The following is a 23,745-nucleotide window of genomic DNA, read 5'->3' on the forward strand; positions in this document are numbered from 1 at the left end:
GTGCACGCGGCCGCGTTGCGCGCGTACAGCAGCCGCGCGACGACGGGCCGGAGCAGAGTGTAGATTTGCTGGCCGCGCGTGCGGGGGATATGCGGCGGCAGCGGGCGGCACCGCATCAGCTCGTTGCAGCGGTGCGCGTAGGTGAGCAGGATGTGCAGCGCGAGGGAGATGGCCTGCGCGGTGGTGTCTTCGGGTAGAGGACGGGGCGGGTCAGGGGGGTGGCAGGCGGCGAGGGGGAGCAGCTCGACGATGATGCGCGCGTCGGCGGCGACGGCGCACACGAGGCGCTTCTCGCCGTCGGTGCGCACGTCGTACGCGGCGAGCGAGCGCGCCTCCCGGGTGAGCTCGTGCCAGAGCTCCTGCGCGAAGATGGTGTCGCGGGCGCCAAGCACGCGCGCTTCGAGGTCGTCGTCGTTGTCAGTGTCGTCGTCAAGGGCCCGCGGGGGGGCGGCGCGGCCAACGACCTCGCCGCCGCGCTCGTACGTGACGACCAGGCGCTCCTGGGTGCCGCCGAGGCGGCCAATGTCGAGGCGGGCGACGCCGGCGGCGTCGTCGTCGTCGTCGTCGGCGGCGCGGCGCAGGGGCGCGAGGCCGTTGCGCTGAAACTCGGGGGCGGCCTCGGAGAAGCCGAAGCGCACGCCGAGGGCGCCCTCGCGCTCGTGCGGGACGCGGCAGACGGACCAGCCGGCCTGGCGCACACGCATGACGCCTTGCCAGTAGCGGCCCTCGGCGGCCATTTCGGCGCGCAAGAAGGCGGTGGCGTCGTCGGCGGCGTCGCGGGCGCGGTCAATGGCCATGAGCGTCCAGCCGACGGCGACGGCGGCGCGGTCCTGCGTCTTGGCCGGCGTCGTGTTGGAGTCGTCGAGGCGGTCGGCGCCGAGCGTGCCGATGCCGACCATTTCGCGCAGCTGCGGGCTCAGCGTGAGGCCGGCCTGCGTCGGGTTCTGCTTGGAGAGGAGGAGCGAGAGGGAGTCGAGCGTGAGCATGGCCGTGTTGCTCGCGATGCTTTTTGTCCCATGTTAGCCCGGGGGGTGGAACAGCACCGCATACGTGTGTTTTCCAGCTGGGTGGCAACTCACTCGATGTTCTTGAGCACTTCGTCGCGCGCGACCCGGGGGTCCTTGGCGGCATCCTCGTCGTCATCCTCGTTGTCGTCGGCGTCGTCGGACGTGTCCAGGTCTGGGGCGGCGGCGGTGGCGTCCTCGTCATGTACTGCGTGGCGCGCGTCGATTTCCTCGGCCAGGCTCGTCTCTGTGACTATGCGGAAGCCTCCAGGCGCGGCGTTGACGCGCGCGATGAAGTCGGCGAGGTTCCGCGGGCTCTTGTCAGCGACGGGGAAGGGCCGCATAGACAGCGGAGGGCCGTCGCCCGTACCCATGGCTGCCAGTCGTCGGGGAAGATGCTCAGGCGCTACCGAGTGACGGATGTAGGCTGCAGTGATCGGTCGAGGAGAGAGAGGCGCGTGGCGAGGAGGCGAGGGTGTGGTTGTCGCGTTGTGAAAGGTGCTGAGCTTGCTTGCTGTGGGAGGTCCCGCGATGTGGTGGGTCGCACTGGGACCATTTTTATCCACGTTATAGCGTCATCTAGCTTGAAAAAACAGCCAACTTAATATTCTACTAAATCATTATCTATTATCTATTATCTATCAACTAGTAATATTCAATAATATATCTATATATAGGTTGATTAATTATAGTTGAAATAGTTGAAATATTTAAAATAGTCAAGTTCAAAGAAAGAACTTGGTATTTTTGAAAATCTATTTTAGAAAGAAGGAAATATTATCTTGCTATAGTACCTCTTCTATAGTATAAAGTATATAGTAACCAAGGTACCATTTTAGGGCTTCTTTCTAAAAGCTAGAGGCTTTATAGCCACTCTGCTCTACCTATCTTCCATCCACCACCCTTCATCAGAACCCGCGGAACCAGTGGGGGTGGCCAACTCGTCGGGGCACCAGGTGGTGTAGGTCGTGACGAGCTCGAAGGTGACGCGGCCAACGGGGCAGTTGGTGACGACGGGCGGGCACGAGGTGATGGTGTAGGTGCTGGCAGTGAGATAGGTGAACGTGTAGGTCGGCGCGGCGGTAACGGCGGAAGTCGCGTTGCGCAAGTGCGTGCTGCTGGTGCTGCCGGTGCCGGTGGGGTGGACGGCGCTGGAGGTAGTAATGGCGCTGCCGTTGCAGACGGAGGAGTTGGAGACTCCGGTGCTGGTGGGCTTGGACGAGGTAGGTTGACCAGTGCCAGTGGAGATGGACGAGGTAGAAGTACCGATGCGGGTGCGGATCGAGGAGCTTGGGATACCAGTGCCACCGGGAACAGAAGAGGGGGGGACACGGGTGCTGGTAGGGACCGAGGAGGTCGGGATACCGGTGACGATGGAAACGGAAGAGGCGGGGAGATTAGCGGCCTGGCTGCTGCTGGACGAGGTCACGCTGCGGACAGTGCTCGTGGTGATCGAAGAAGTCGGGTTCCTGCTAGGGGTAGCTGAAGTCTGGCTTCTGCTAGAGGTAGCTGATGTCTGGCTCTTGCTAGAGGTAGTAACCGACGAAGTCTGGCTGCTGCTAGAGGCGGTCAACGAAGAAGATACGGTGGTGGGAGCAGAGGAAGTCTGGGCGCTGCTGGACGTGGCGGCGGGAGAGGTAGTCGTGGAGGAGCTGGTCCCGGCAGACTGGCCGCATTCGCCCTGAAGAGGCTTGACCGCATCAGCACCCTTTCCAAAAGCAACCAGGTTCGTGCCGCAATCAGCGCTCTGCGCAAGCCACACGTTCTTGTTGTCCTGGTCAAAGACGGCGTACGCCGCGCGCAGGAACGAGTCGCCCAGCGACCACGTCTTGCTGCTAGCCGCGCTGGGCACGACGCCGAGCACGCAGAGGTTCGTGCCGGCCTGCCAGATGAAGTCGCCAAAGGACACCTTGACGACGGCGGCGCCAAACTTAAAGTCCACCGTCTTGTTCTCCTTGCGCAGCGCGCACGGCACCGTGTGCTGGTTGCGGCGCGCGTCGAAGCTGGCGCCGGGAAAGCCCGTGGCCACGGCGTCGACAATCGCCGCCGGCAGGTGGCCGAGCGTCGCGCCCGTGTCGGGGAAGATGGCCAGGCTGGCGCCGGCGGCCAGGCCCTGCTGCGCCGTCCCGTCGGGCGCGTTGACCGTCAGCCCGTCCATGGTGATCCAGTAGCGGACGTCGCCGTCCGGGCCGGGCACCACAATCGGGCACTTGGTGAGCGTGCCGGCAAACTTCTTGGTGTCGGCGCCGCCGAAGATGACAGCGCCGCGGGCGCTGTCCACGGAGCGCAGGTCGACGGAGAAGGCGCGCGCGTTGATGACGCCCTGGCGGGCGAGCGAGTCGACGACGAGCGGGTACGGCGCGGCGTCGAAGCCTGCGAGGTCCGGGCCGGCGCCGAGGATGCCCTCGCCGAGGTCGCTGCTCGCGTACGCGGCGCCAAACGTCTGGTTGCTGATGGTGGCGCTGCCGAGGCCGACCGTGTCCTGCACGTAGTCGAACTTGACCTGGCCCTTGCCGTACGTGACGCCGCCCTTCTTGCCGAGGCTGACGGTGGACGCGCCCGGCACGAAGCGGCCGAGGCCGCGGCAGAGGTCGGCCTCGCCCGACGTGCTGCAGTCGGGGTTCACCCACAGCTCGCTGGAGCCCGTGTCGAACGCGACCTGCACGGCCTGCGCCGGCGTGCCCATGCTGAGGCTGATGAGGTACTGCGAGCCCGACTCCTGGTTGATCAGGTCGGTCGAGGCCTGGCGGCGCGCCGGCTGGGCGCTGCTGCGCTCGGTGGTGGACACGGGGAAGCGCAGCAGGCCGGGGAGTTCGACGGCCCGGTTGTCGTCCGCGGTGGCGAGGGTGTTGGCGATGGCGACGGCTTGGACGGCAGCCGCGCCGACGGTGGTGGCGAGGATAAAGGAGCGCATTGTAGCGATGTGATGAGACACAGAGAGCGATGTAGATATGGGAAAAGAATGAAGAGAACCGAAAAGAAGAAAGAAGAAGAGGAACGAAAAAAAGAATGAAAAGGAACGAGGACCGGAAAGATGGTGGTTCAGTTGGAATGTCCTAGTTGAAAGAGAGACGAGGAGCACACTGGGGAGAAGATGATGGAATCGACGGGGAAAGCTTGGCGGACCATCACGACTTTATACTGAGATGTCTTTACACCAAACATCGGTCATATTGTTGGGAGAGCTCGCTCACTCGGGGCTTCAGCAAAGCAGCTGTTTCTCTCAGGCAACTCGAACCAGACCCCCGAGCTTACAGGCAAAGCCGGCGGGGATCGACAAAACCACAGCAGGCTAGTATGCATATTCGGCAGAGGGCTTGGTTTTATGATCCTTGCCAGGGATCTGCGGACGAACCGGGAGATTGTGCTGAGCTGACCCGTCGTTGAGACGAAACGAGGCGGGCCGGGAAAGCCGGTAGTTGGGGCTTTGCTGCTGGTTGGTGTCGGCGAGATGCGTCCGGCAAACGGGTTCTGGGTAGAGGACGAGTGTGAACAGGGCTTGCATTAGCGTCAGGTAGGCGCCCACGTTTCATGGTCGTTGGATTGTGTGAGATCTACGATGGTGATGCTACGCGCCGAGAGTCGTCGACTTGGGATGCTGGGCCGGGGATGAGATGGTGCAATGGATTGGATGTGTATCGGTGTAACAACGAGACTCATACTATCAAAGCAGGGGCTACAAAATACACCTAAATTCAAGAAACATTCTTTTGTACGTGTTGAGTGATATGAGGTGCGAATCCCACATCGTCGTCCTCTCGACGCTCGACTTACACGAATGTTTGTCGACACTCTGCTCTCCTGCCCCAGCAAGTGAGCCGATGGGCCTTCTTCACCCTTGATACCAAATCATCCACCATTCGTTTAACTCTGTATCAAGTTGAATGGATTGTTTCTTTTTTTTTTCCGCCAAAGTTTATGACCTTCCTTTTCCGGACCTTTGGGTTGAAGAACTGGGGGAACGGCGCCATCCATTACCTAACGAGGCAAGACTACCCACATTGTGTTATGGGGAGGGAAAATCATAGTGGTTCCGGGCGAGGAGAGAATGCAATATGAAGGATCGCCGCAATTAAAGATCGCTCCGTTTAAAAAAACAAATTGGCTACAATGGTAAGGTAAGGTAGGCGCCGTGGCGACGGCATGTGCGTGTGGAAATTCTCCACTCATGCAGGTACAATTCGATCGTCTTAGATGGTTAGCCGGGCTGGAATGGTCGAGAAAGTATGGTTAGCCAGGCTGGAATACTCGACAAAGTATGGTCCAGTTATAACTCGAGTCATCAGCATGCGCTTCGGTCGGGGAAGTCGTTGTTGTGCCCAATCAACTCGAACTTTTTCCTCTACCTCGCAACATTCACGCACACAAAGAAGAAGAAAAAAAAAAGAAAATTCCGAAACAACAAGGGCCATGTATCCCACAGTGGAGACCTCGAGTATAAAATCCCGCGTCGGTTCAGTTGTTGGTCCCCAGTAATTTTCATCCTTGCAGAAACGACCAGAGAGGCAGCTGTGCGAGTCATCGCGAGACAGCCTCAAACCGCCACGCTGACCCTAGTTGGCCGTGGCTCCACAGGCAGGGCAGACCCCTTTTTCATCGGAATAACTAGTTAGTTAATTTGTACAATGTGCGAAAGGGGTGTTGCCGCAGAGTACTATCCGGTGGCAGTACATATACCAGTACGCATAGGTGGTTGACGCTGAGCTGTTGTTGCTTTGTTTGCCTGCATCGAATCATGCCTCCCAAAGACAGCACACACAGGCAAACAAAAAAGCCACAGCGCCAGCCTCGTTACGGAGAGGGGGGGGACTAGAAAGGGGGAGCGCTCAATAGCCCCAGCTGAGCTCTAGAACGAGTCAATGTATTTACTTACCCGGAACCGCCAGAGCAGACAACTTCACTTGCCAGTTGAATGAGGCCCGAAACTTGTATGGCATGTTGGAATATTATTAGTAAACAGAGGAATGCGGCCAACGTCTCACTCGCCAAGCATGTCTCGGGCGCACCCGTCCATAGCGTCACAAGAACCGAGGCTAGATGAACCTTGTTTTTTATCCATCTCAACACTGGCGCGCATCGATCTAGGGTTTTGCTACCAATCCAATGGAATATATCAGCTTGCAAAAATAGTGAATTGCATGTATTCTAATCCCTCCGTGTCCGCTTCTAGTCTCCCTGGGCTGCCTCGCTCCATTCCATCTATCCTGTAAACAAGTGTCCCAAACGCCAGGTCAAATGCAACAAATGCATCCCAAACAAGAAATACCACGCTTTCTATGAATACTTCCCATGTATGCAAATATACAGTATATTGCAGTGTCAACAATCAAAACAAAGAAAAATGATGAACTTGTCACAGCACGCCCTTTACAAGCCGGCAAAGAGTGCGGCGGCCGCGACAAGGGCCAGGCTGGTACGGCCCGGGAAACTCGACGCCGCCGCGTTCGGTGTGTGCGACGGCGTGCTCGAGTTTTCGAGAAAGACGGCGCTGGTCGTCTTTTGCGGGCTCTGCGCCGAGGTGGTCGATGACGATGACGGACGCGCCGAGCTAACCGGCGCGTTGAGCTTGCCCTGGAAGACGTCGAGGATGCACTGCTGCATGAGCTTATTGTCCGTATAGTCGCCGGCCGAGCCCGTGGGCGTCAGCGACATGACATAGGTAGAGTCGAAGCTGCCGGCGCTCCAGCCTACGAAGCCGACAAAGACGTCAGTGTTTTGCGCGATAAAGGTATTCTGCGCGCAAAACTTCTTCATGCACGAGTCCTCCATGGACGCGCCCGTCTCCGACACCATGGCGGTGCGGTTGTTCGCCCGCAGCCACTTGGCAATCGTGCCGAATCCGACGACATTATCCGTCGTGCACTCGGCGTGCTGGCCCGAGTTGTTGATGTCGAGGTACTGGTGCAGGTCGAGCAGCAGGCCGTCGGTTGAGCCGTCGGGGTTGGTCACGTTGCTCAGCAGCTCGGCGCTCTGGTTGGCGACAAAGTCGGCCGCGCTGGAAAAGTTGTTGCCGGGCAGCAGGATGATTTGCGTCTTGGCGCCGGCTTTGCGAATGGCCGTGACGGCGGCCTGGCACGTATTGGCCCATTTGGCCGTATCGAGGTCGTGCGGCTCATTCATCAGCCCAAAGACGACGCGGTCATTGTCGGCGTACTTGGCCGCAATGTTGGCCCAGAGCTGCGCAAACGTGGCGTCCGAGGGTCCGCCCTGGCCAATGATGCCCTTGTCGAAGCGTGCAAAGTTGTGCAGGTCAATCATGCAGTAGGCGCCCGTGGCGAAGCACGCCTGCATGAGCGTGTCGTAGCTCTCCCAGCCTTGCGCGTCGAGGGTGCTGCCGCCCTTGGCGTTGGTGAGCAGCTGCCACGACACGGGCAGCCGGAAGATGTTGAGCTTGTCGTCCTTGACGAAATGCTCCATTTGCGCCTGGCCGTCGGCGCCGCCATAGTTTTTGAGGGGCAGGGCGACGGTCTTGAGCGGGCAGGTGCCGTCAATGTCGCAGCCAAAGTCGATGCCGGACATGGCGACGCCGAGGTACTGCAGCTTGGCGGAAGCACCGGCGGCGAGGGCCAGCAGCGAGGTGGCCGTGGTCGAGGGACGCATGGTGGCGGGCGTGTCTTTCTACTGTAAAGTAAAACGATGTCGATATTGTAAAAGAATGTTGATGCGGAAATTTCGAAACGGCAAGATTTCCTGCACTATCGACAAAGACGGAGCAGGGGAAGCGCCCGTTTGGAGCCAGCCGTCGTTATACAAGCGATTAACTCGGCCAAGAGGAGCGTCTACGCTGCGCAGTTGTATGCAAGATCTAGGACGAGGGTCGAAATAAGAGAAAATATAGGAAAGACGGAAAGACGTAAAGAGATTGTGGGATGACGGAATATTATATTGTCTCTGGCGTAGACCGGAAGAGGCTCAAAGACTGAGACGCAAAAAGGAAAAATAAGGGAAAAATACGGCAGAGAGAAGAGAGAGAGGCTGAGTCGGCCGGCCGGAAGAGAAAGGGCTGGCAGTGGGTTCTTATGAGAGTCGGCTGCGGCGTGGCATGGTTCTTTTTTTGTTTCGTGTTTGCGGAGGATGGGAAATGGGAAATGGAGTTGAAAGGGGAATGACTTGCAGGGCGCCGCGTAACTATGAGGAACGAGGAACGAGGCTGGGGCTAACTACATAACTAGGCTGGCCCGGCCGCGGCAGGAACCTAGTTTTGGTTAGCTGTCGTGAGAACAGTGGCCAGCCTTTTTGAATACGTCTAAAAACAGCAAAGAGAGAAGGAAAATAGATGTCAAGTCAGCTCGGCAGCCTGTTTTTCTTCTTCCTCATGAGCCGGGCGCCCAGCCTGAACAGCAGATGCCGTCGTGTTGCTGTGGGACCCCCGTATTTGAAGCTATTTTTACCCGTTGCTTGCTTCAGCCTTCAGTGTCTGACAGCGGCCAAGACGTCACAGCCCCCTCACGGTGGTGAGCTAGTACTAACAGAGTTGGTAACAGAAGGGGGGGTTGCGGGAGCCTCGTGCAAAGTGACAGGATGAATGAGCCAATCGCGCGATCCCGTGCAAGTCCCCTAAAAAGCTATTATAACAGCTAGAAGACAGCGCACGTCCAACAACCCCACAGGTTCCATAGTAGTGGTAGGTAACTATTTAAAACACAGCAGAGAGTCAAGAAGGAGTTTGCTCGTCATGATGGTTATCAAATACATCCCAGGGCACTCTGGAGGCTACAAAGCTTCAAATGTTTGCTGAGTAATCACCTGCCAAATGCCAACCAACAGTATTGTACACATTGTAGTCATGAGTCATGCTGCTGAGCCCTGGCGCTAGTTACTTCTAACCGCACCAAAGGCACTTCCCTACGGCCTACAGGGTACCTACACCATTCGCCCTCCTGCCGTCGCCATCGCCATGGATGTGCCTTCAAATTCGCTCAACGTGCGTTTCTGGTCGCGCCGCGAAACTATTTTACGCCCAGTCCTTTGGTCACCTGAAGACCTGCGCCGCTTTGGCTGCCATTTCGGCGACATTCACACGAGCCAGCTGCAAGACCATGTGGTCCCCCCTGTTGAGGACAGCTCGGCCGCCACAGGCCCTGATGTTATACAGGAAAGGAGAGTCCTCAATCGACTACTGCACGACGTGAAGGCAATAGGCGTAAACTACGTCCAAGACAGCACGATAACGACTTTTTTATAAAACTAAAACAGATTACGCCAAAGGACTGGTCAGAGGATCCATACATGCTATTTATACTACTTTCTATCGCGCAGCGCCAATACTACCGCAAGCACGCGCGCCATAAGACCGCGTACCAGGGGATCCATTTTTCAGAAAAAAAGTGTTGCTGATGGAGGCACCTTGGCACCGTGAGAAAATCGCCCAGCGTCATCAGCAGTAACCAAACATCCAGTATGCCTCGTCCCTCCATTTCCAAAGTACCTTGACCGTCCAATCTCCTGCACAGCATCCATGGACTCATAACCCAATCACTACAGCGCTTTTCCCCAAGCCATACCAAAAGTCAGGAGCCGCCACACAAAAGGTCACCACGGCGGCCACCATGTCCCTCACCCACGTCGACCCCGACGACGTCTTCTTCACCTTTTCCCGCCTGCGGCCCCAGTTCTCCTGCGGCCGGCGCGTGCACGACACGCTCGAGGCCGTGCTGCGCCGCGATCTCGACCCGCAGGACCTGCCGCCCATCAGCGTCCTGCGCGACCCGTCCACCGGCCACCTCTTCAGCCTCAACAACCGCCGGCTGTACGTCTTCAAGGCGCTGCGCGCCGCCGGCCGGCTCGACACCGTCGCCGTGCGCGTCCGGCCCGTGCCGCAGACGAAGCGCATGCGCGACAAGTACTCGGCCGACAGGTGCAGCAAGACGGCCCGCCTCATGCTCGAGCGCGAGGCCGCTGACAGGCTGGCCGAGGGGGACGAGGCCGAGGGCGTGCAGAGTGATGCGGGGGATGAGGAGCAGCAGCGCGATGGGACCAGGGAGAAGGCAGAGGGTGAGGCGCCGCCGGCACCAACAAAGCCGGCCAAGGCGGCCAGGAACATGGATGACTGGACTGATGAAGAGGACATTGGAAGAAAGAAGAAGGGCACAAGAGGTAAAAAGGGTCGGTAGCAACCTGATTTCGAGTCATTCATCTATACTATGCATAATGTATGCATTCGGTGGCATATTCCGGGTGTACCACGGACCTTGCAGAAACGCAGGCACCCACATACCGCATCCAGGTATCTTCATTCCTGTCCACGATAACTACCTAGGGAATGCTTCTACAATTCGTACACGCTTCCGTACCACACTCCGGTGGCCCTCATGCCTGCAATGCCTGCGTCCTCCTTCACATCACCTCACAAGGCACTGCCAACCCCCCGTTCCAGATGGACTTCGTACTTCCTCACAACGTCTCTCCAATAACTGCTACCTCATTCTACAACCGACCCTCCCGGCTCATGTATCTGAACGTCGTAGCTGACAACGACGAAAATAAGATATATAAAGTAGATAGCTGAATGCATCTTATACGGAGCAACTACTTTAGTTGGCTCTTGAAATATGTAAACGAGCTGCCCCTTCCGGCGCTATAAAGCTATCATGTCACGAATTGCGGCAGTAATGCACCAACATTAAAGCAAGGTGCTAAAGAAGAAAAAATTCCTCTTAGGATTCAAGGCGCGAATGGTAGCATTAAATTATAATAAATGCAATCTAGAGTTGAATATTCCATCCGTGCAGACAGGCAGCAAAGTGGGGACTTCACAGGTCAGTTCCCGACGTAGGTACGTAATACCAGAACCAACCCCGCCATCTACGCCAAAGGACTTCGTCATACAACATTCCCTCGAAAAAGCATCCAGCGGTAGTAGAGAGCTACTCCTATCGCCCTCCTTCAATCCAATCCTCCAAGATGGCTGCTCCCGAAGTTCACCACTTGTTCCACAACCCAATCGCCGACCATTCCTTCTCGACCGATCACAGCGTCCTCGCCGTGGCACGGGACACGACCATCGAGCTCTACGGCAAGGTCGGAAACGCCTTCAAGCTCAAGGATGAGCTCAAGGGGCACGACAAGACGGTGACCAGCGTCGATATTGCACCCAGCAGCGGCCGCATCGTGACTTGCTCGCAAGGTAAGGCGACCATCTTTGCCCCCCCGTTGCCCCCCCCCTTGTGACAACAAGTCGCGAGTGACTAACTCCATTTTTCTCCTTCATTCAGATCGCAATGCCCTCGTCTGGGAGCCCTCGCCGACCGGATACAAGCCCACGCTCGTACTGCTGCGCATCAGCCGGGCGGCGACGTTTGTGCGGTGGTCGCCGTCCGAGACCAAGTTCGCCGTCGGTTCTGGCGACCGCGTCATCGCCGTGTGCTACTTTGAAGAGGAAAACGACTGGTGGGTGTCGAAGCACCTGAAGAAGCCGATCCGCAGCACCATTACCAGCGTCGCGTGGCACCCCAACTCGGTGCTGCTCGCCGCCGGCTCGACCGACGCCCACGCGCGCGTCTTCTCCGGCTTCATCAAGGGCATGGACGCCAAGCCCGAGCCGAGCGTCTGGGGCGAGCGCCTGCCCTTCAACACGGTCTGCGGCGAGTTCCTCAACAATTCAGCTGGGTGGGTGCACGCCGTCGCCTTTTCGCCGAGCGGCGACGCGCTCGCGTTTGCAGCCCACGATAGCAGCATCACCGTTGTGTACCCCACGGGCCCGGACCAGCCGCCGCGCGCCGTGCTGACGATTGCGACGCAGCTGCTGCCCTTCAAGAGCCTTCTGTGGAGTGCAGAGGACGAAATCATTGCTGCCGGCTACGACTGCGAGCCGTTCCGCTTCCACGGCGGCGAGGCTGGCTGGGAGTTGGCCGGTACCGTCGAGGCTAAGGGAGCCGGTACCGGCGGCGCGCAGCGCGAGGAGTCGGCGCTCAACATGTTTCGGCAGATGGATCTCAAGGGCAAGACTAAGGATGACACGCAGCTTAAGACTACTCACCAAAACACCATTACTATGATCCGCTCCTATGAGTCGTCGGGTGGCCGAGTCACCAAGTTCACCTGTAAGTTGAGGACACCCTAAACCTTGCCGCTCGTTTACTGACCTGTCACAGCCAGTGGTGTTGACGGCCGTGTCGTTATTTGGAACGCTTAGACAAGCCACTAGCTGGCTAGATAGAAATATTTGCCACATTCTCTATGGAACAATATGCTCAGTACGGTAATTTACGCAGCGTGACTGGAAAGGTCAATATTTTATTTATTGCGCCATGTCTACATTTAAGGAAGAGCAATGGCCTCAATCTCAACGTCGACGTTCTTGGGGAGGGTCTTGACAGCGACGCAGCTGCGAGCAGGCTTGTGGGAGAAGTACTTCTCGTACTCGGTGTTCATCTCCTGCAGAGTAGTCAGTATAACGTAACACGGCGCGGTTGTAGAGAAGGCGTACGGCGAAGTGGGCCATGTCGGAGATGAAGATCGTAGTCTTGACGACCTTGGGGATGGAGGAGCCAGCCTCGGCCAGGACAGCCTTGAGGTTCTCGCAGCACTGGGTAGTCTGGGTGGTGATGTTATTGCCGACAAAGGTGCCATCGGCCTTGAGGGGAATGGCGCCGGAGCAGTAGATGGCGAAGGGGGTCTTGATGGCCTGGGACTGTATCGGGAGAGCAGATTAGCTGGCCGTTTGCAGAGACGTGAGCGGTGATGGACGATTGCTCGAAGGATCGGGTCGTTCGTATTGGCAACTCACGTAGGGGCCGACAGCTAGGAAGCGGGGGAGGGGCACGTTAGCGAAGCTGACCGATGCGGACTGGCGGGGGAGCGACTTACGAGCAGGAGCGTCCTTGGTGAAAATAATGGTTTGGTCAGACATGGTGGAGGTGAATCTTGGAGTATCTGGTGAGCGATTGAGTCTGGTGGTGGCGGCGGCAAACGGCGAAGCAGCAGATGCGGCGGCCAAGAATGGGCGCGAGAAGCTCGAGACGAGCAGCGGTCGCAAGGCAACGCGGGCGGGCATTGGACGTACCTGCGTAGTTTTGACAAAGATCAGAGTTGGGGTTTTTGGGGGTGACGAGGATAATGGAGGAGAGAAAAAGGTACAAGTACTGACGTGGGACGTATGGAGTCTTTGTTTCTTTGTAGTGGTCCAGAGAGGTGACTTTGGGATCTTTTGGTGGCAGCAGCAACACGGCAGCGACACTCCGAGCTCCGGCGGCGGACAACAGCGCGCCCAGCGCTCAGATGCCCCGCAAATAGGGGAGGGGACGGTTTCTACTGGCCCAAAACTGCTCAGCGGCCCACTGAAGATGGGTTTCTCGTACCACACTATTACATGAAAGATTCGCGAGTCGGTTCATGCGAACTGGTTTTGTGGTGTAATGCCGGTTGTGTAGAGTTTTGGGTATGCGTTGTTTCGCGAGCAGTCTGCATTTTGCACTCTTGGTCTGGGTGCGAATCCGTTTCTTGACTCTACACCGTTCAGGCTGTTCTTATCTCAACTCTGCTTTCATCGTGTACGCTACTGCCTCGCCGCCCCGCCGATACAGGCCCTACACCTACTGAACAAGTGCCTACCCTATAACATTAGATACTTACCTTTTACACCGCAAGTAGTCTTGGGTTGACGTTAGAATGGTCAGCGTAGGTAAGAGCCTGGAGGCTGACATGCGAACCCCCGCTCGTGAAACATCGCCGTCCAAAACTGGCCCCGCCTTATCCTGTTTGATTGCCCTCGAAACAACATAAACGCCGTTCGATCCCAGAAAATGTGACTCTTGCGGATGAGCGATGACGGAAGCCTCAGCTTGATCGAGTTTACGCTTCGTAACGTGCCAAGTTACGCAACCCTGCCCCAGACCTGGCGGGGCGATCACGAGGCAACATTTCAGGACAACATTAATTCAACAATACCTGCATCTATAAATCAAAACGGTATCTTGGACAAACTCTGAACAGGGCCACGTGGAGAATGTATCTTCCTCACGCACATCATGGCTTTGCTTCGGACCCCATTGCAAAAGAGGACGCTACCAGGATCGACCTGGAATGGAAGAGGGCAACGAGTTACTACAGTGACGGCCGGTTCCACGAGGCAGAAGCCTTGTATCGGGACGTGATGCAGTTTCGGGTAAAGGTACTTGGACCGGAGCATCCTGACACGCTCAAAAGCATGGCGAAGCTGGCTTTGACATACCATGCGCTGAGCCGTTTCCAGCAGTCCAAGGCACTCGGGGTAAAAACAGTCGAAGCTCAGAAACGAGTTTTTGGCGAAGAGGATCCAGAGACATTGTCTACCATGAGTCACCTGGCTATGACATACAGCGATTTATCCCAATGGAAAGAAGCGGAAGAGCTCGAGCTTCAAACAATGGAACTTCGCAGTCGAGTCCTCGGCAGCGAGCATCCAGATACACTAGTTGGCATGAGCAACCTGGTTTATCTGTACAATTGTCAAGGTTGGTGGAAGAAGGCCGAGGAGCTAGGCAAGCAGACGACAGCTACGCGCAAGAAGGTGCTCGGCATTGAACATCCCGACACTCTCCTCAGCATCAGCAACCTCGCACACACGTACAACAACCAGGGTCGGTATAAAGATGCCGAAGAGCTGCTGGTCCAGGTGATGAACGTTCGCATACGAGTGATGGGAAAAGATCATCCACACACCCTCAGCGGCATGAGCAACCTGGCAGTGAGTTACCACAATCAGGGCAGGTGGGACGAGGCCAAGTCGCTCCAGGCGCACGTGGTAGAGGCTCGCAAGGTCCTGCTGGGCCCGGAGCATTTCTCAACATTAACGAGCATGGCGCATCTGGCATCGACATACCATAGCCAGGGTCAGTTGGCCGAAGCAGAGGAGCTCGGCCTGCTGGTGATGGAGCTGCGCAGGAAGGTGCTGGGTCCGGAGCATCATCACGCCTTGGTCAGTATGACTAACCAGGCGGTCATCTATCGCGATCAAGAGCAGCTGGCCAAGGCTGAGCGACTTGGTTTGGAGGTACTCGCGGTGCGGATACGAATGCTCGGTATGGACCATCCTCATTCGCTGGCTAGCATGGAGCACCTTGCAGCTACGTATAAAAAGCAAGGTCGAGGACAGGAGGCGAGGGATCTTGAAATGCAAGTCGTCGAGTCTCGAATGAAGACGGTGCCGTAAGGGCCTCGGTGGCCGCTTGTGAGAGGTATTATGTCGCTCTCTTGGAGCGGTAGGAGCGATTAATACTGTAGGTTGTCCCCTTGACGTCAATCAGATAAGGGATCAAGAACAGAGCTAAGAATACTCTCTTTCAAGACAAACATCATGTCAAGGCTACGCTGATTTCCCCGTAGGCTAATTGTGGTACAAAGCCTGTATCTGCATGCTACTTGTCGTTAGCCCTTGTGATTGCCATGGGCTCAAGTGTCAAACGTGGCTTATTGACTTGTTAATAAAGGATAAACCTTGAAAGACATTACTCTATCCGTACCAGTGCCTCAGTTCGCCAGCTTCTCGACTCAACGTGCCAGCGATGGTGTAATACCTCCTCGGAGGCGAGTTAGAGGCTTTTTTTTATTATTATTATTATTATTAATTACGTGTGATTCTGATCGATCGGATAGATCTCGGTTGAGTACATGCCTAGCTGATGATACGCTGCGATGGAGAGGTCATGGTAAGTGTCAATAGGTACGCACTAGGGGCTGGTTATAATAGCCGAGGGCCCGACCGATAGTACTAACACCACAAATCTGACTACTGATATGAAGAAAATAACAATGCTTCACGCTCAATTCGAGTTGGAATATGAGAAAGAGGAATCCAAGAGCCTATAGTTTATGCAGCTAGCCACATTGCCATGTTCGGATATCAAGCCGTCTGATCTGTACGGGCGCTATTTGACAAGTCAAGGGACAATCCCAAGGTCAGCCCTTGTGCATCTCGGCAATATTCTGCACGCGTGGCCCACGATCGAGACACGTCTCCGAGATGTTCCCTTGACAGGGCGGGCTTAAAGTCTGTCTCATCAGGGGGAGTCGCCTCGCCCAAAACTTCCAGCTGCCCCACAGCCACTACAACGCGAGCCAATTACGGCAGCTACAGCGCATCATAGCACTAATAAACCATACCTTTTCGGAGCAGCTCGCCGCTTTCCTGCCCGCGTCAGCCCCATCCCATCCTGCTTGGACACGGTCTCAACTTTCAAGGAGCCCAGTCCGCGAACAAAAAAGGAGGTTCATCGCAAATCCCATTACATTGCGGTGCGGCCTTGGCACGTAGCTTTTCTTCTTCTTCCTTGAACTCTTTTCTTCTCTACATTCTTTTGCTATTTTTTGTCCTATTCTCTCTCCGCTTCCCACATCTTGCTGTACCGCGCTTCTAACTAGGTACCAGCTGTCGTGTACCCTTTACTCTGAGGTGGGTAGCTATCACCAAGGGGTCAACCAATCCATCACCCGTTGCCCGCCCTTGTTGCTGCTTAACCCCGACATCCAAGCATTGACAAAAACGTTCAATTCCCACTGACACGCACCACCAGCATCATGGCGGCTCCTGCACCGCCCCAGGGCTCTCTGCGCCAGCGCAATGCTGCCTCAGTCAAAAAGCCGACCGACGCGGCTGCTGCCCACGACAATCAAGAACTCGACAAACTCGTCAAGGCGGCCAAAGCCCACAAGAAGACCGGTATTGAATGGGACCACAGCATTGCGCTGACTGTCATGACGGTCCTCGGTTTCATTACCCGTTTCTGGGGCATTAGCCACCCCAACGAGGTCGTCTTTGACGAGGTTCACTTTGGCAAGGTACCTTCCCACGACTGCGCGAACAGTAAACCACTACCAACGTGCCAAAGCTGACTCTGCTCTCTCTAGTTTGCTTCCTACTATCTCGAACGCACATACTTCTTCGATGTCCACCCGCCCTTTGCCAAGCTCCTCTTCGCCTTCATGGGCTGGCTCGTCGGCTACAACGGCCACTTCAAGTTTGAAAACATTGGCGACTCGTACATTGACAACAAGGTGCCCTACGTCGCCTTCCGCGCCCTTCCTGCCATCCTCGGCGCCCTCACCGTCTCCGTCACCTACCTCATCATGTGGGAGTCCGGCTACAGCGTGCCAGCCTGCCTCGTCGCCACCGTCCTCGTCCTCCTCGACAACGCCCACATTGGCCAGACGCGCCTCATCCTGCTCGACGCCACCCTCATCCTCGCCATGGCCTGCAGCATGCTCTGCTACATCAAATTCTACAAGCAGCGTCACGAGCCCTTTGGCCGCAAGTGGTGGAAGTGGCTTATCTTTACCGGCTTCGCACTCTCCTGCGACATGTCCACCAAGTACGTCGGTACCTTTGCCTTTGTCGCCATTGGCTCCGCCGTCATCATCGACCTCTGGGAACTGCTCGACATCAAGCGTGTTGGCGGCGCGCTCACCCTGCCCGTCTACGCCAAGCATTTTTCCGCGCGCGCCCTCGGCCTCATCATCATGCCATTCATCTTTTACCTCTTCTGGTTTCAAGTTCACTTTAGCATCCTGAGCCGCTCCGGCCCCGGCGACGACTTCATGACCCCAGAGTTTCAGGAAACCCTGAGCGATAATATCATGCTCGCCAACGCCGTCGATATTCAGTACTATGACAGCATCACCATCCGCCACAAGGAGACCAAGGCCTACCTCCATAGTCACCCCGAAAACTACCCGCTTCGCTACGACGACGGCCGCGTCTCTAGCCAGGGCCAGCAGGTCACCGGATACCCTTTCAACGACACCAACAACTACTGGCAGATTATCCCTTCCAGCGACGACAAGAAGACGGGCGTCAACGTTCTCAACAATGCCGTCGTGCGCCTCAAGCACGTGTCTACCGACACTATCCTGCTCTCCCATGACGTCGCCTCACCTTACTACCCGACCAACCAGGAATTCACCACCGTGTCCATCGAGGATGCTTTTGGCACCCGCGCAAACGACACGCTCTTTGAGATTCGCATCGAGCACGGCAAGGCCAACCAAGAGTTCAAAACGGTCGCCGGCCATTTCAAGCTGATTCACTTCCCCAGCAAGGTCGCCATGTGGACGCACACCAAGCCCCTACCTGAGTGGGCTCACAAGCAGCAGGAGATCAATGGCAACAAGCAGGTGCCCCCCAGCTCTAACGTCTGGATCGCCGAGGACATCCCCTCGCTCGACCCTCAGGACGCTCGACGTGAGAAGGTCGCTCGCAAGGTCAAGCACATGCCGTTCCTACAAAAGTACTTTGAGCTACAGCGCGCCATGTTCTACCACAATAGCAAATTGACCAGCAGCCACCCCTACGCCAGCCACCCCTACCAGTGGCCCCTCCTGCTACGCGGTGTCAGTTTCTGGACCCAGAACGATACGCGTCAACAAATCTACTTTGTTGGCAACCCCCTCGGCTGGTGGTTCGCCAGCGGTCTCCTCGCCATCTATGCTGGCATTGTCCTCGCCGACCAGATTTCTCTCCGCCGCGGCATCGACGCACTGGATCGCCGTAAGTAGACAGCTCACGCATGCTCTCGTTGCAGCAGCAAGCTAACATATCCCAGGCACCCGCTCCAAGCTCTACAACTCGACTGGTTTCTTCTGGCTTTGTTGGGCCACCCACTACTTTCCCTTCTTCCTGATGGGCCGTCAGCTCTTCTTGCATCACTACCTGCCCGCGCATCTCGCCTCGTGTCTGGTGGCCGGCGCCCTCGTCGAGTTTGTCTTCACCACTGGCGCGGCCCCTGGCACCGACAGGCCGGGCCAGAAGCACCTCACCGCCAAGGAGCGCTTTGGGGGTCAGAGCCTCATCGGCGTCTGGATAGCCTCGGGAGTTATCACTGCCGTTATTGCCGGCGGCTGGTATTTTTTCCTGCCGCTGACATATGGCTACCCCGGCCTGTCCGTCTCCGAGGTGCTAGCGAGAAAGTGGCTCAACTACGACCTGCACTTTGCCAAATAGGAAGCCGGGTCAAACTAATTTTGGGCCATGTTTCGTGAGCACCAGACTCCGGTGACATACAAAAGGGGTTTGGGAGCCGATTCAAGATATTCGCAATCTAGAGTACGTTATTTGCTGGGATTGGGGAGTCAGATTAAAATGCAAGCTATGCTGTTTTGGCAAACATGTATGAGAAAAGAATTGGCAGGTGTTTTGAAGGTTTCAAGTTGCATCTAATATTAAATCAATTTTCGTCTAATACCTAAACACATCTACACCCTCTCGTGCATGGGTTCTTGTATTGATTCGACCACGACCTGACAGCGCTAAATTTTGGGCCATGGCCACTAAGAATATCACCTCCACAGTGGCTCCAGGGGCGGACGTGACCAGGGTTAGTCAGGGCAAACAGGGCAGCTCCTCAACCTCCAAGGTCGTTGCTTGTGACAGCCTGGCATCAACCCTGAATCGACCATAACACACAATCCTCGAGGCTTTCTCATCGGCCTCATGTGAACGAACACCCACGGCTTCTCTGCGCCACCGCACCACCGAGGCGCGAATGCCTCTCCCGACATTGACACAGCGCCGCTCGACACACGCGCCTCTCCCTCCACCACCACCACTGACGACACGACCTCCTCACGCGCGCCACCACGATGCTGCTCTCCATGGCCGCGGCCCTCTTCTTACGCCGCCTCGGCCGCCGCAAAGCCATCCGCCTGCTCTCCGTCGTCTTCGTCCTCTTCAACACGTTCGACGTTGTCCGCATCCACCACAACCTGGCCCGCGAGCGCGAGTACGTGGCCCGCAAGACGGGCCGCGCCCAGGAGCGCATCTACATTGCCGGCATGCACTTCAACAACGGCGAGCTGCTCAAGGCGCACTGGAACAATGCGGTGCTGGAGCTGGTGGACCTGTTTGGGCCGGAGAATCTGTTTGTCAGCGTGTACGAGAGCGGCAGCTGGGATGACAGCAAAGAGGTGCTGCGCGACCTGGACCACCAGCTCGAGGCGCGCGGGGTGCCGCACCGGGTCGACATATCAGACGTGACGCACGCCGATGAGATTCAGCGCCCCGGCGGGCAAGACGGGCAGGAAGACGGCTGGGTCGAGACGGCGAGGGGCAGGCGCGAGCTGCGGAGGATACCGTACCTGGCCAAGCTGCGCAACAAGACGCTGCAGGACTTGTTTGATTTGTATAAAAAGGGCATCACGTTTGACAAGATTTTGTTCTTGAATGATGTCGTCTTCACGGTAAGCACCTTCTTGAGCCTTGTCTGCTGGATTGGTTGACTGACGCGACGGTAAGACGGACGACATCGTCACGCTGATGGACACAAACGATGGCGCGTACGGCGCCGCGTGCTCGCTCGACTTTGCCAAGCCGCCGCTGTACTATGATACATTTGCGCTGCGCGACGCCGAGGGCAGCGCGCACATTATGCAGACATGGCCGTACTTCAAGGCCCGCGGGTCGCGGTCGCCGCTCGTCAACAACCGCGACGCCGTCCCGGTGATGAGCTGCTGGAACGGCATCGGTATGTGCAAAGACCCCCCCCAAAACTTCATCGTCTAACTGGTGACACCGCAAGTCGTCATGCCCGCCGATCCCTTTGTGTCCCCCACCAAGCTGCGCTTCCGGGGCATCCCCGACTCCCTCGCCCGGCACCATCTCGAAGGCTCCGAGTGCTGCCTCATCCACGCCGACAACCCGCTGTCGCGGACCCTCGGCGTCTACGTGAACCCGCGCGTGCGCGTCGGCTACAACCTGCCCGCGTACCAGGCCACGCACCCGCCGTCGTCGTCGTGGGTGGCGGCCGTGGACATCTTTCTCGGCCTCTGGACGAACCGCATCAAGCGCTGGACGCGCGTCTCGTTTCAGGGCTGGGTCGTGCGCTCGCGCGTCGACGAGTGGCAAAAGGCCGACATGGCCCGGCACGAGCCCGGCGTGTTTTGCCTGATTAATGAGATGCAGGTGCTGGTGGAGAATGGATGGGCGCATGTGTGAGGGGGACAAGTGTTGGGGTGGCGGGTGTTGGAAAGCCTGCACTGTTGGTTCTGAAGCCATGGCAGCTTTGCAATGGTTGCAAGGACGTTTAAAAGCACAGTTCTCCTTGGTTGTTTTTCTCGTTATATTTGTTGCATATGGGCCGGTCAATAGAAATGAGTGTTCAGACAATCGCTTAAAGCAAAAATATACTAAAAGAAGGTTTCTAGAAAGACCCAAGCTCACAAGAAACGAACCCTTGACGCTCAGCCAGCAAAACCATCCTGCCAAGCAACACCGACCACTCACTCCAGCTGCCCCTTACGTCCTCTCTCTCCAGACTCAGTCTCACCAAGCAGTCCGTCTACCCTCACTGCAAGCCATGCCACCGCACACCCTCCTCTATTCACCTAGCCGCTTCACTTCTTCTCCGCTGCGCCGTTGTCTCCGGTGCCGCCTGCCCCCTCGGCGGCCGGGGTGGCTGCCGGGGTGTCCGCCGGGGTGGGCAGCATTGTCTGGGCCTGCGTCTGGGTGCGGCTCCGAGTGGGCGTCTCCATGAGCGCCTCCAGTCTCCTGATCCATCTTTGAGTGTTCTCAAGTCGCAGCGCCATTCCGACGGGGTCGCCTTGGCGCGCCAGCAAGATGTCCTCCTGCCGGATGGCGGCCTCGAGCCACCTGCTCTCGTCCTCGAGCTGGTTGATGTCGAAGCTTCGGCCTATCAAACTGTTTGGCACGGCGGGACCGGCGACGCTGCCCGCCGTCTGGCCAAAGCTATTTGTGGGGTCGGTCAACGGCTGCTGCTGCCGCCTTCTTTGCTGTTGCGTGATGCTGGGGTCGAAGAGGACGCGGCGGTTGGCGTCGGGGCGGCCGGTCGAGTCGACTCCCTTCTTATCCTTCATGTTGGAGGATATGGTGTTTTAGCGGCTGTCTTTTATTTCTATGGGCTTAAATTTTTTTTTCCTTTCTGCTTTGGAGACTGTTTGTGAAACTGTCTGGTAGTTTCCTAGTACTTGGGATGTTGTGGTCGGCGCTGCTGGATAGAATGTCTGGACTCACCGCGCGCGTGGAAGGTGCGTTTCAATATATAGTCAGCCCAGCAGTATCCCCGTATCACCCAAGGTCACCGATGGAATGACAGAAACGAATACACGGCAACGCGCTCGAGGTCACCCGCTCCTTGCCATGGTAGAACAAAGGTCGTTTGTCTGGAGTTGTACCACGGAACTCAACGAGCAAAGTGGTAGACCGTCTCATGATGATCAGCGAACATGTCTCGCGCAGTAGTGAGAAGCAGCAGAGGTTACACGATACTATAAAGAGATTAGCAGTTGGCAGGGGAAACCCGTTCCTTGGTCGGCTCCTTCACAGCTAGGCTGGGCGCGTGTGCAAGGAGTTCTCGTCGCAGCTCAGGGTACGGCGCGAAGAGGTCTTTTTTTCTTCACCGCTATTCAGTCTACTTTTGAGACTTTCTTTTTATCCTCTCTATGTAGTTGTGGTTTCATTTACCTCTCAAGGTCATGACGCGGTCGCAAATGGGTTTGGGGGTGACAGGCGGCTAATCCTTCTCGCGTGCTTATGACGACAGTCTATCTCTTGGCTCCGGCGACTGGGTTATTTGTAAGTTTCGGGGTAATAAAAGAGTGTCATTCATGACTGTTACTGCATTAAAGCTCGTGAAACGACGTTTTGTGATGGACTGGTTGCCATATATTATCAGCGACAGTCGCCAGCTTGTGTGATGCTGCGTAACCGCTACAGTTTCTCTCTTTCGGTATTCATTATGGAGCTCCGTACAACCACACCATGTTCGTCGATCAGGTATGGACAAGACCACGTTGGCAGATTCCCTATCGTTCTCTTGGTCGCGGGACTGTGTATTGATGGCCCGTTCATCCTTTCGCAGCTCGTTGGATTAGCTGACACCACACATTCTCCAACAATATACTTGGTTCTCCATTTCATATAGAATGAAACTCGTATACAGATATCGCAGTCCCTATAGCCGAGTCGTCATTTCAAGGGCAAGGGTTAGACTGATGAAACGACAGTAAAGGTGGGTACGGGCGGCGCTGGCCACAGTGTGGCGTCGGCGATGTGCTTTTAGCGAAATATAGCATTAAAAAAAAAGGGTTTATTGATTATATAAAAATTATAAAATTATAAAGAGAGTGCCTTTATACTCTCTAATCAATTCTCTACGCATTTACATCAGCTACTCTATTATTTCATCTGATAATATTCGCCGTCTCGTTGCATTTCCTCCGCTACCTCTAAATTATAATTTATATGACGTAGGGGCAACTGTAAAACGAGAAGGCTGAGCCGGGCTATATGAGGCCTGAATTTCGCACGAGACGATTTGTATCTTGTATTACAGCTATACCGTATTAAAAAGAGCTTTATAAGACGCCGATAGAATTCTCGGTAATTTCCCAGAGGCGTTTACCTCCAAGAAATAACAACGTTTCGAGGCTATCGCCACGCGCTACCGCCCCGCCAACCCGCCAACCCACCCTGGGGGGGCGTACATAGCCGATAGCGATAAGCTACCGCCAGTCTCCAATTCTTTTTTTTTTCTTACAGCCATCACGCATGCTTATTTGCATGATTCCCCCAAACGCACTTGTTCTTTTCTTTCCAATTCCTCCGCCCGCCTCGTCCACACAACGCCCCAGCATGGCCGACCCGATGCTGACGTCGCTCTGCGCCATCTGCCACGTCGCTCCGCCCAAGTACAAGTGCCCGCGGTGCGGGCTGCGCAGCTGCTCCCTCGGGTGCGCGGCGCAGCACAAGTCGTGGACGTCGTGCAGCGGCGCGCGCGACGCGACGGCGTACCTGGCGCCGTCGCGCCTGCGCACG

General features: G+C 56.5%; 9 protein-coding genes across 9 annotated transcripts; 5 read left to right on the forward strand and 4 right to left on the reverse strand.

Annotated features, from left to right (window-relative positions):
* Positions 1 to 1,884: 1,884 nt before the first annotated feature.
* On the reverse strand, positions 1,885 to 3,918 carry CCM_09182 (yapsin, putative; the record flags this gene model as incomplete). Its single annotated transcript, XM_006674316.1, has 1 exon — positions 1,885 to 3,918. The coding sequence occupies one exon, from the start codon at positions 3,916 to 3,918 to the stop codon at positions 1,885 to 1,887; it is 2,034 nt and encodes a 677-aa protein (XP_006674379.1).
* Positions 3,919 to 6,371: 2,453 nt separating this feature from the next.
* Positions 6,372 to 7,604, reverse strand: CCM_09183 (glycoside hydrolase family GH5; the record flags this gene model as incomplete). The annotated part of the gene is made up of 1 exon (XM_006674317.1): positions 6,372 to 7,604. One exon carries the CDS (start codon positions 7,602 to 7,604, stop codon positions 6,372 to 6,374), a length of 1,233 nt encoding a protein of 410 aa, XP_006674380.1.
* Positions 7,605 to 9,553: 1,949 nt separating this feature from the next.
* On the forward strand, positions 9,554 to 10,117 carry CCM_09184 (uncharacterized protein; the record flags this gene model as incomplete). Its single annotated transcript, XM_006674318.1, has 1 exon — positions 9,554 to 10,117. One exon carries the CDS (start codon positions 9,554 to 9,556, stop codon positions 10,115 to 10,117), a length of 564 nt encoding a protein of 187 aa, XP_006674381.1.
* A 790-nt stretch (positions 10,118 to 10,907) lies between these two features.
* Positions 10,908 to 12,138, forward strand: CCM_09185 (actin related protein 2/3 complex subunit; the record flags this gene model as incomplete). The annotated part of the gene is made up of 3 exons (XM_006674319.1): positions 10,908 to 11,130; positions 11,219 to 12,046; positions 12,098 to 12,138. The coding sequence occupies 3 exons, from the start codon at positions 10,908 to 10,910 to the stop codon at positions 12,136 to 12,138; spliced, it is 1,092 nt and encodes a 363-aa protein (XP_006674382.1).
* A 125-nt stretch (positions 12,139 to 12,263) lies between these two features.
* CCM_09186 (mitochodrial matrix protein HMF1) lies at positions 12,264 to 13,339 on the reverse strand (the record flags this gene model as incomplete). The annotated part of the gene is made up of 6 exons (XM_006674320.1): positions 12,264 to 12,380; positions 12,433 to 12,636; positions 12,733 to 12,746; positions 12,813 to 12,878; positions 13,009 to 13,218; positions 13,315 to 13,339. 6 exons carry the CDS (start codon positions 13,337 to 13,339, stop codon positions 12,264 to 12,266), a joined length of 636 nt encoding a protein of 211 aa, XP_006674383.1.
* A 611-nt stretch (positions 13,340 to 13,950) lies between these two features.
* Positions 13,951 to 15,135, forward strand: CCM_09187 (TPR domain protein; the record flags this gene model as incomplete). Its single annotated transcript, XM_006674321.1, has 1 exon — positions 13,951 to 15,135. The coding sequence occupies one exon, from the start codon at positions 13,951 to 13,953 to the stop codon at positions 15,133 to 15,135; it is 1,185 nt and encodes a 394-aa protein (XP_006674384.1).
* Positions 15,136 to 16,499: 1,364 nt separating this feature from the next.
* Positions 16,500 to 18,918, forward strand: CCM_09188 (protein O-mannosyl-transferase 1; the record flags this gene model as incomplete). Its single annotated transcript, XM_006674322.1, has 3 exons — positions 16,500 to 16,760; positions 16,830 to 18,465; positions 18,521 to 18,918. The coding sequence occupies 3 exons, from the start codon at positions 16,500 to 16,502 to the stop codon at positions 18,916 to 18,918; spliced, it is 2,295 nt and encodes a 764-aa protein (XP_006674385.1).
* A 638-nt stretch (positions 18,919 to 19,556) lies between these two features.
* CCM_09189 (polysaccharide export protein) lies at positions 19,557 to 20,907 on the forward strand (the record flags this gene model as incomplete). The annotated part of the gene is made up of 3 exons (XM_006674323.1): positions 19,557 to 20,153; positions 20,209 to 20,437; positions 20,492 to 20,907. 3 exons carry the CDS (start codon positions 19,557 to 19,559, stop codon positions 20,905 to 20,907), a joined length of 1,242 nt encoding a protein of 413 aa, XP_006674386.1.
* Positions 20,908 to 21,305: 398 nt separating this feature from the next.
* CCM_09190 (uncharacterized protein) lies at positions 21,306 to 21,785 on the reverse strand (the record flags this gene model as incomplete). The annotated part of the gene is made up of 1 exon (XM_006674324.1): positions 21,306 to 21,785. One exon carries the CDS (start codon positions 21,783 to 21,785, stop codon positions 21,306 to 21,308), a length of 480 nt encoding a protein of 159 aa, XP_006674387.1.
* Between the last annotated feature and the right edge of the window lie 1,960 nt (positions 21,786 to 23,745).

Source organism: Cordyceps militaris, assembly GCF_000225605.1.
Source record: "Cordyceps militaris CM01 unplaced genomic scaffold CCM_S00008, whole genome shotgun sequence".
Classification (NCBI taxonomy): Eukaryota; Fungi; Ascomycota; class Sordariomycetes; order Hypocreales; family Cordycipitaceae; genus Cordyceps; species Cordyceps militaris.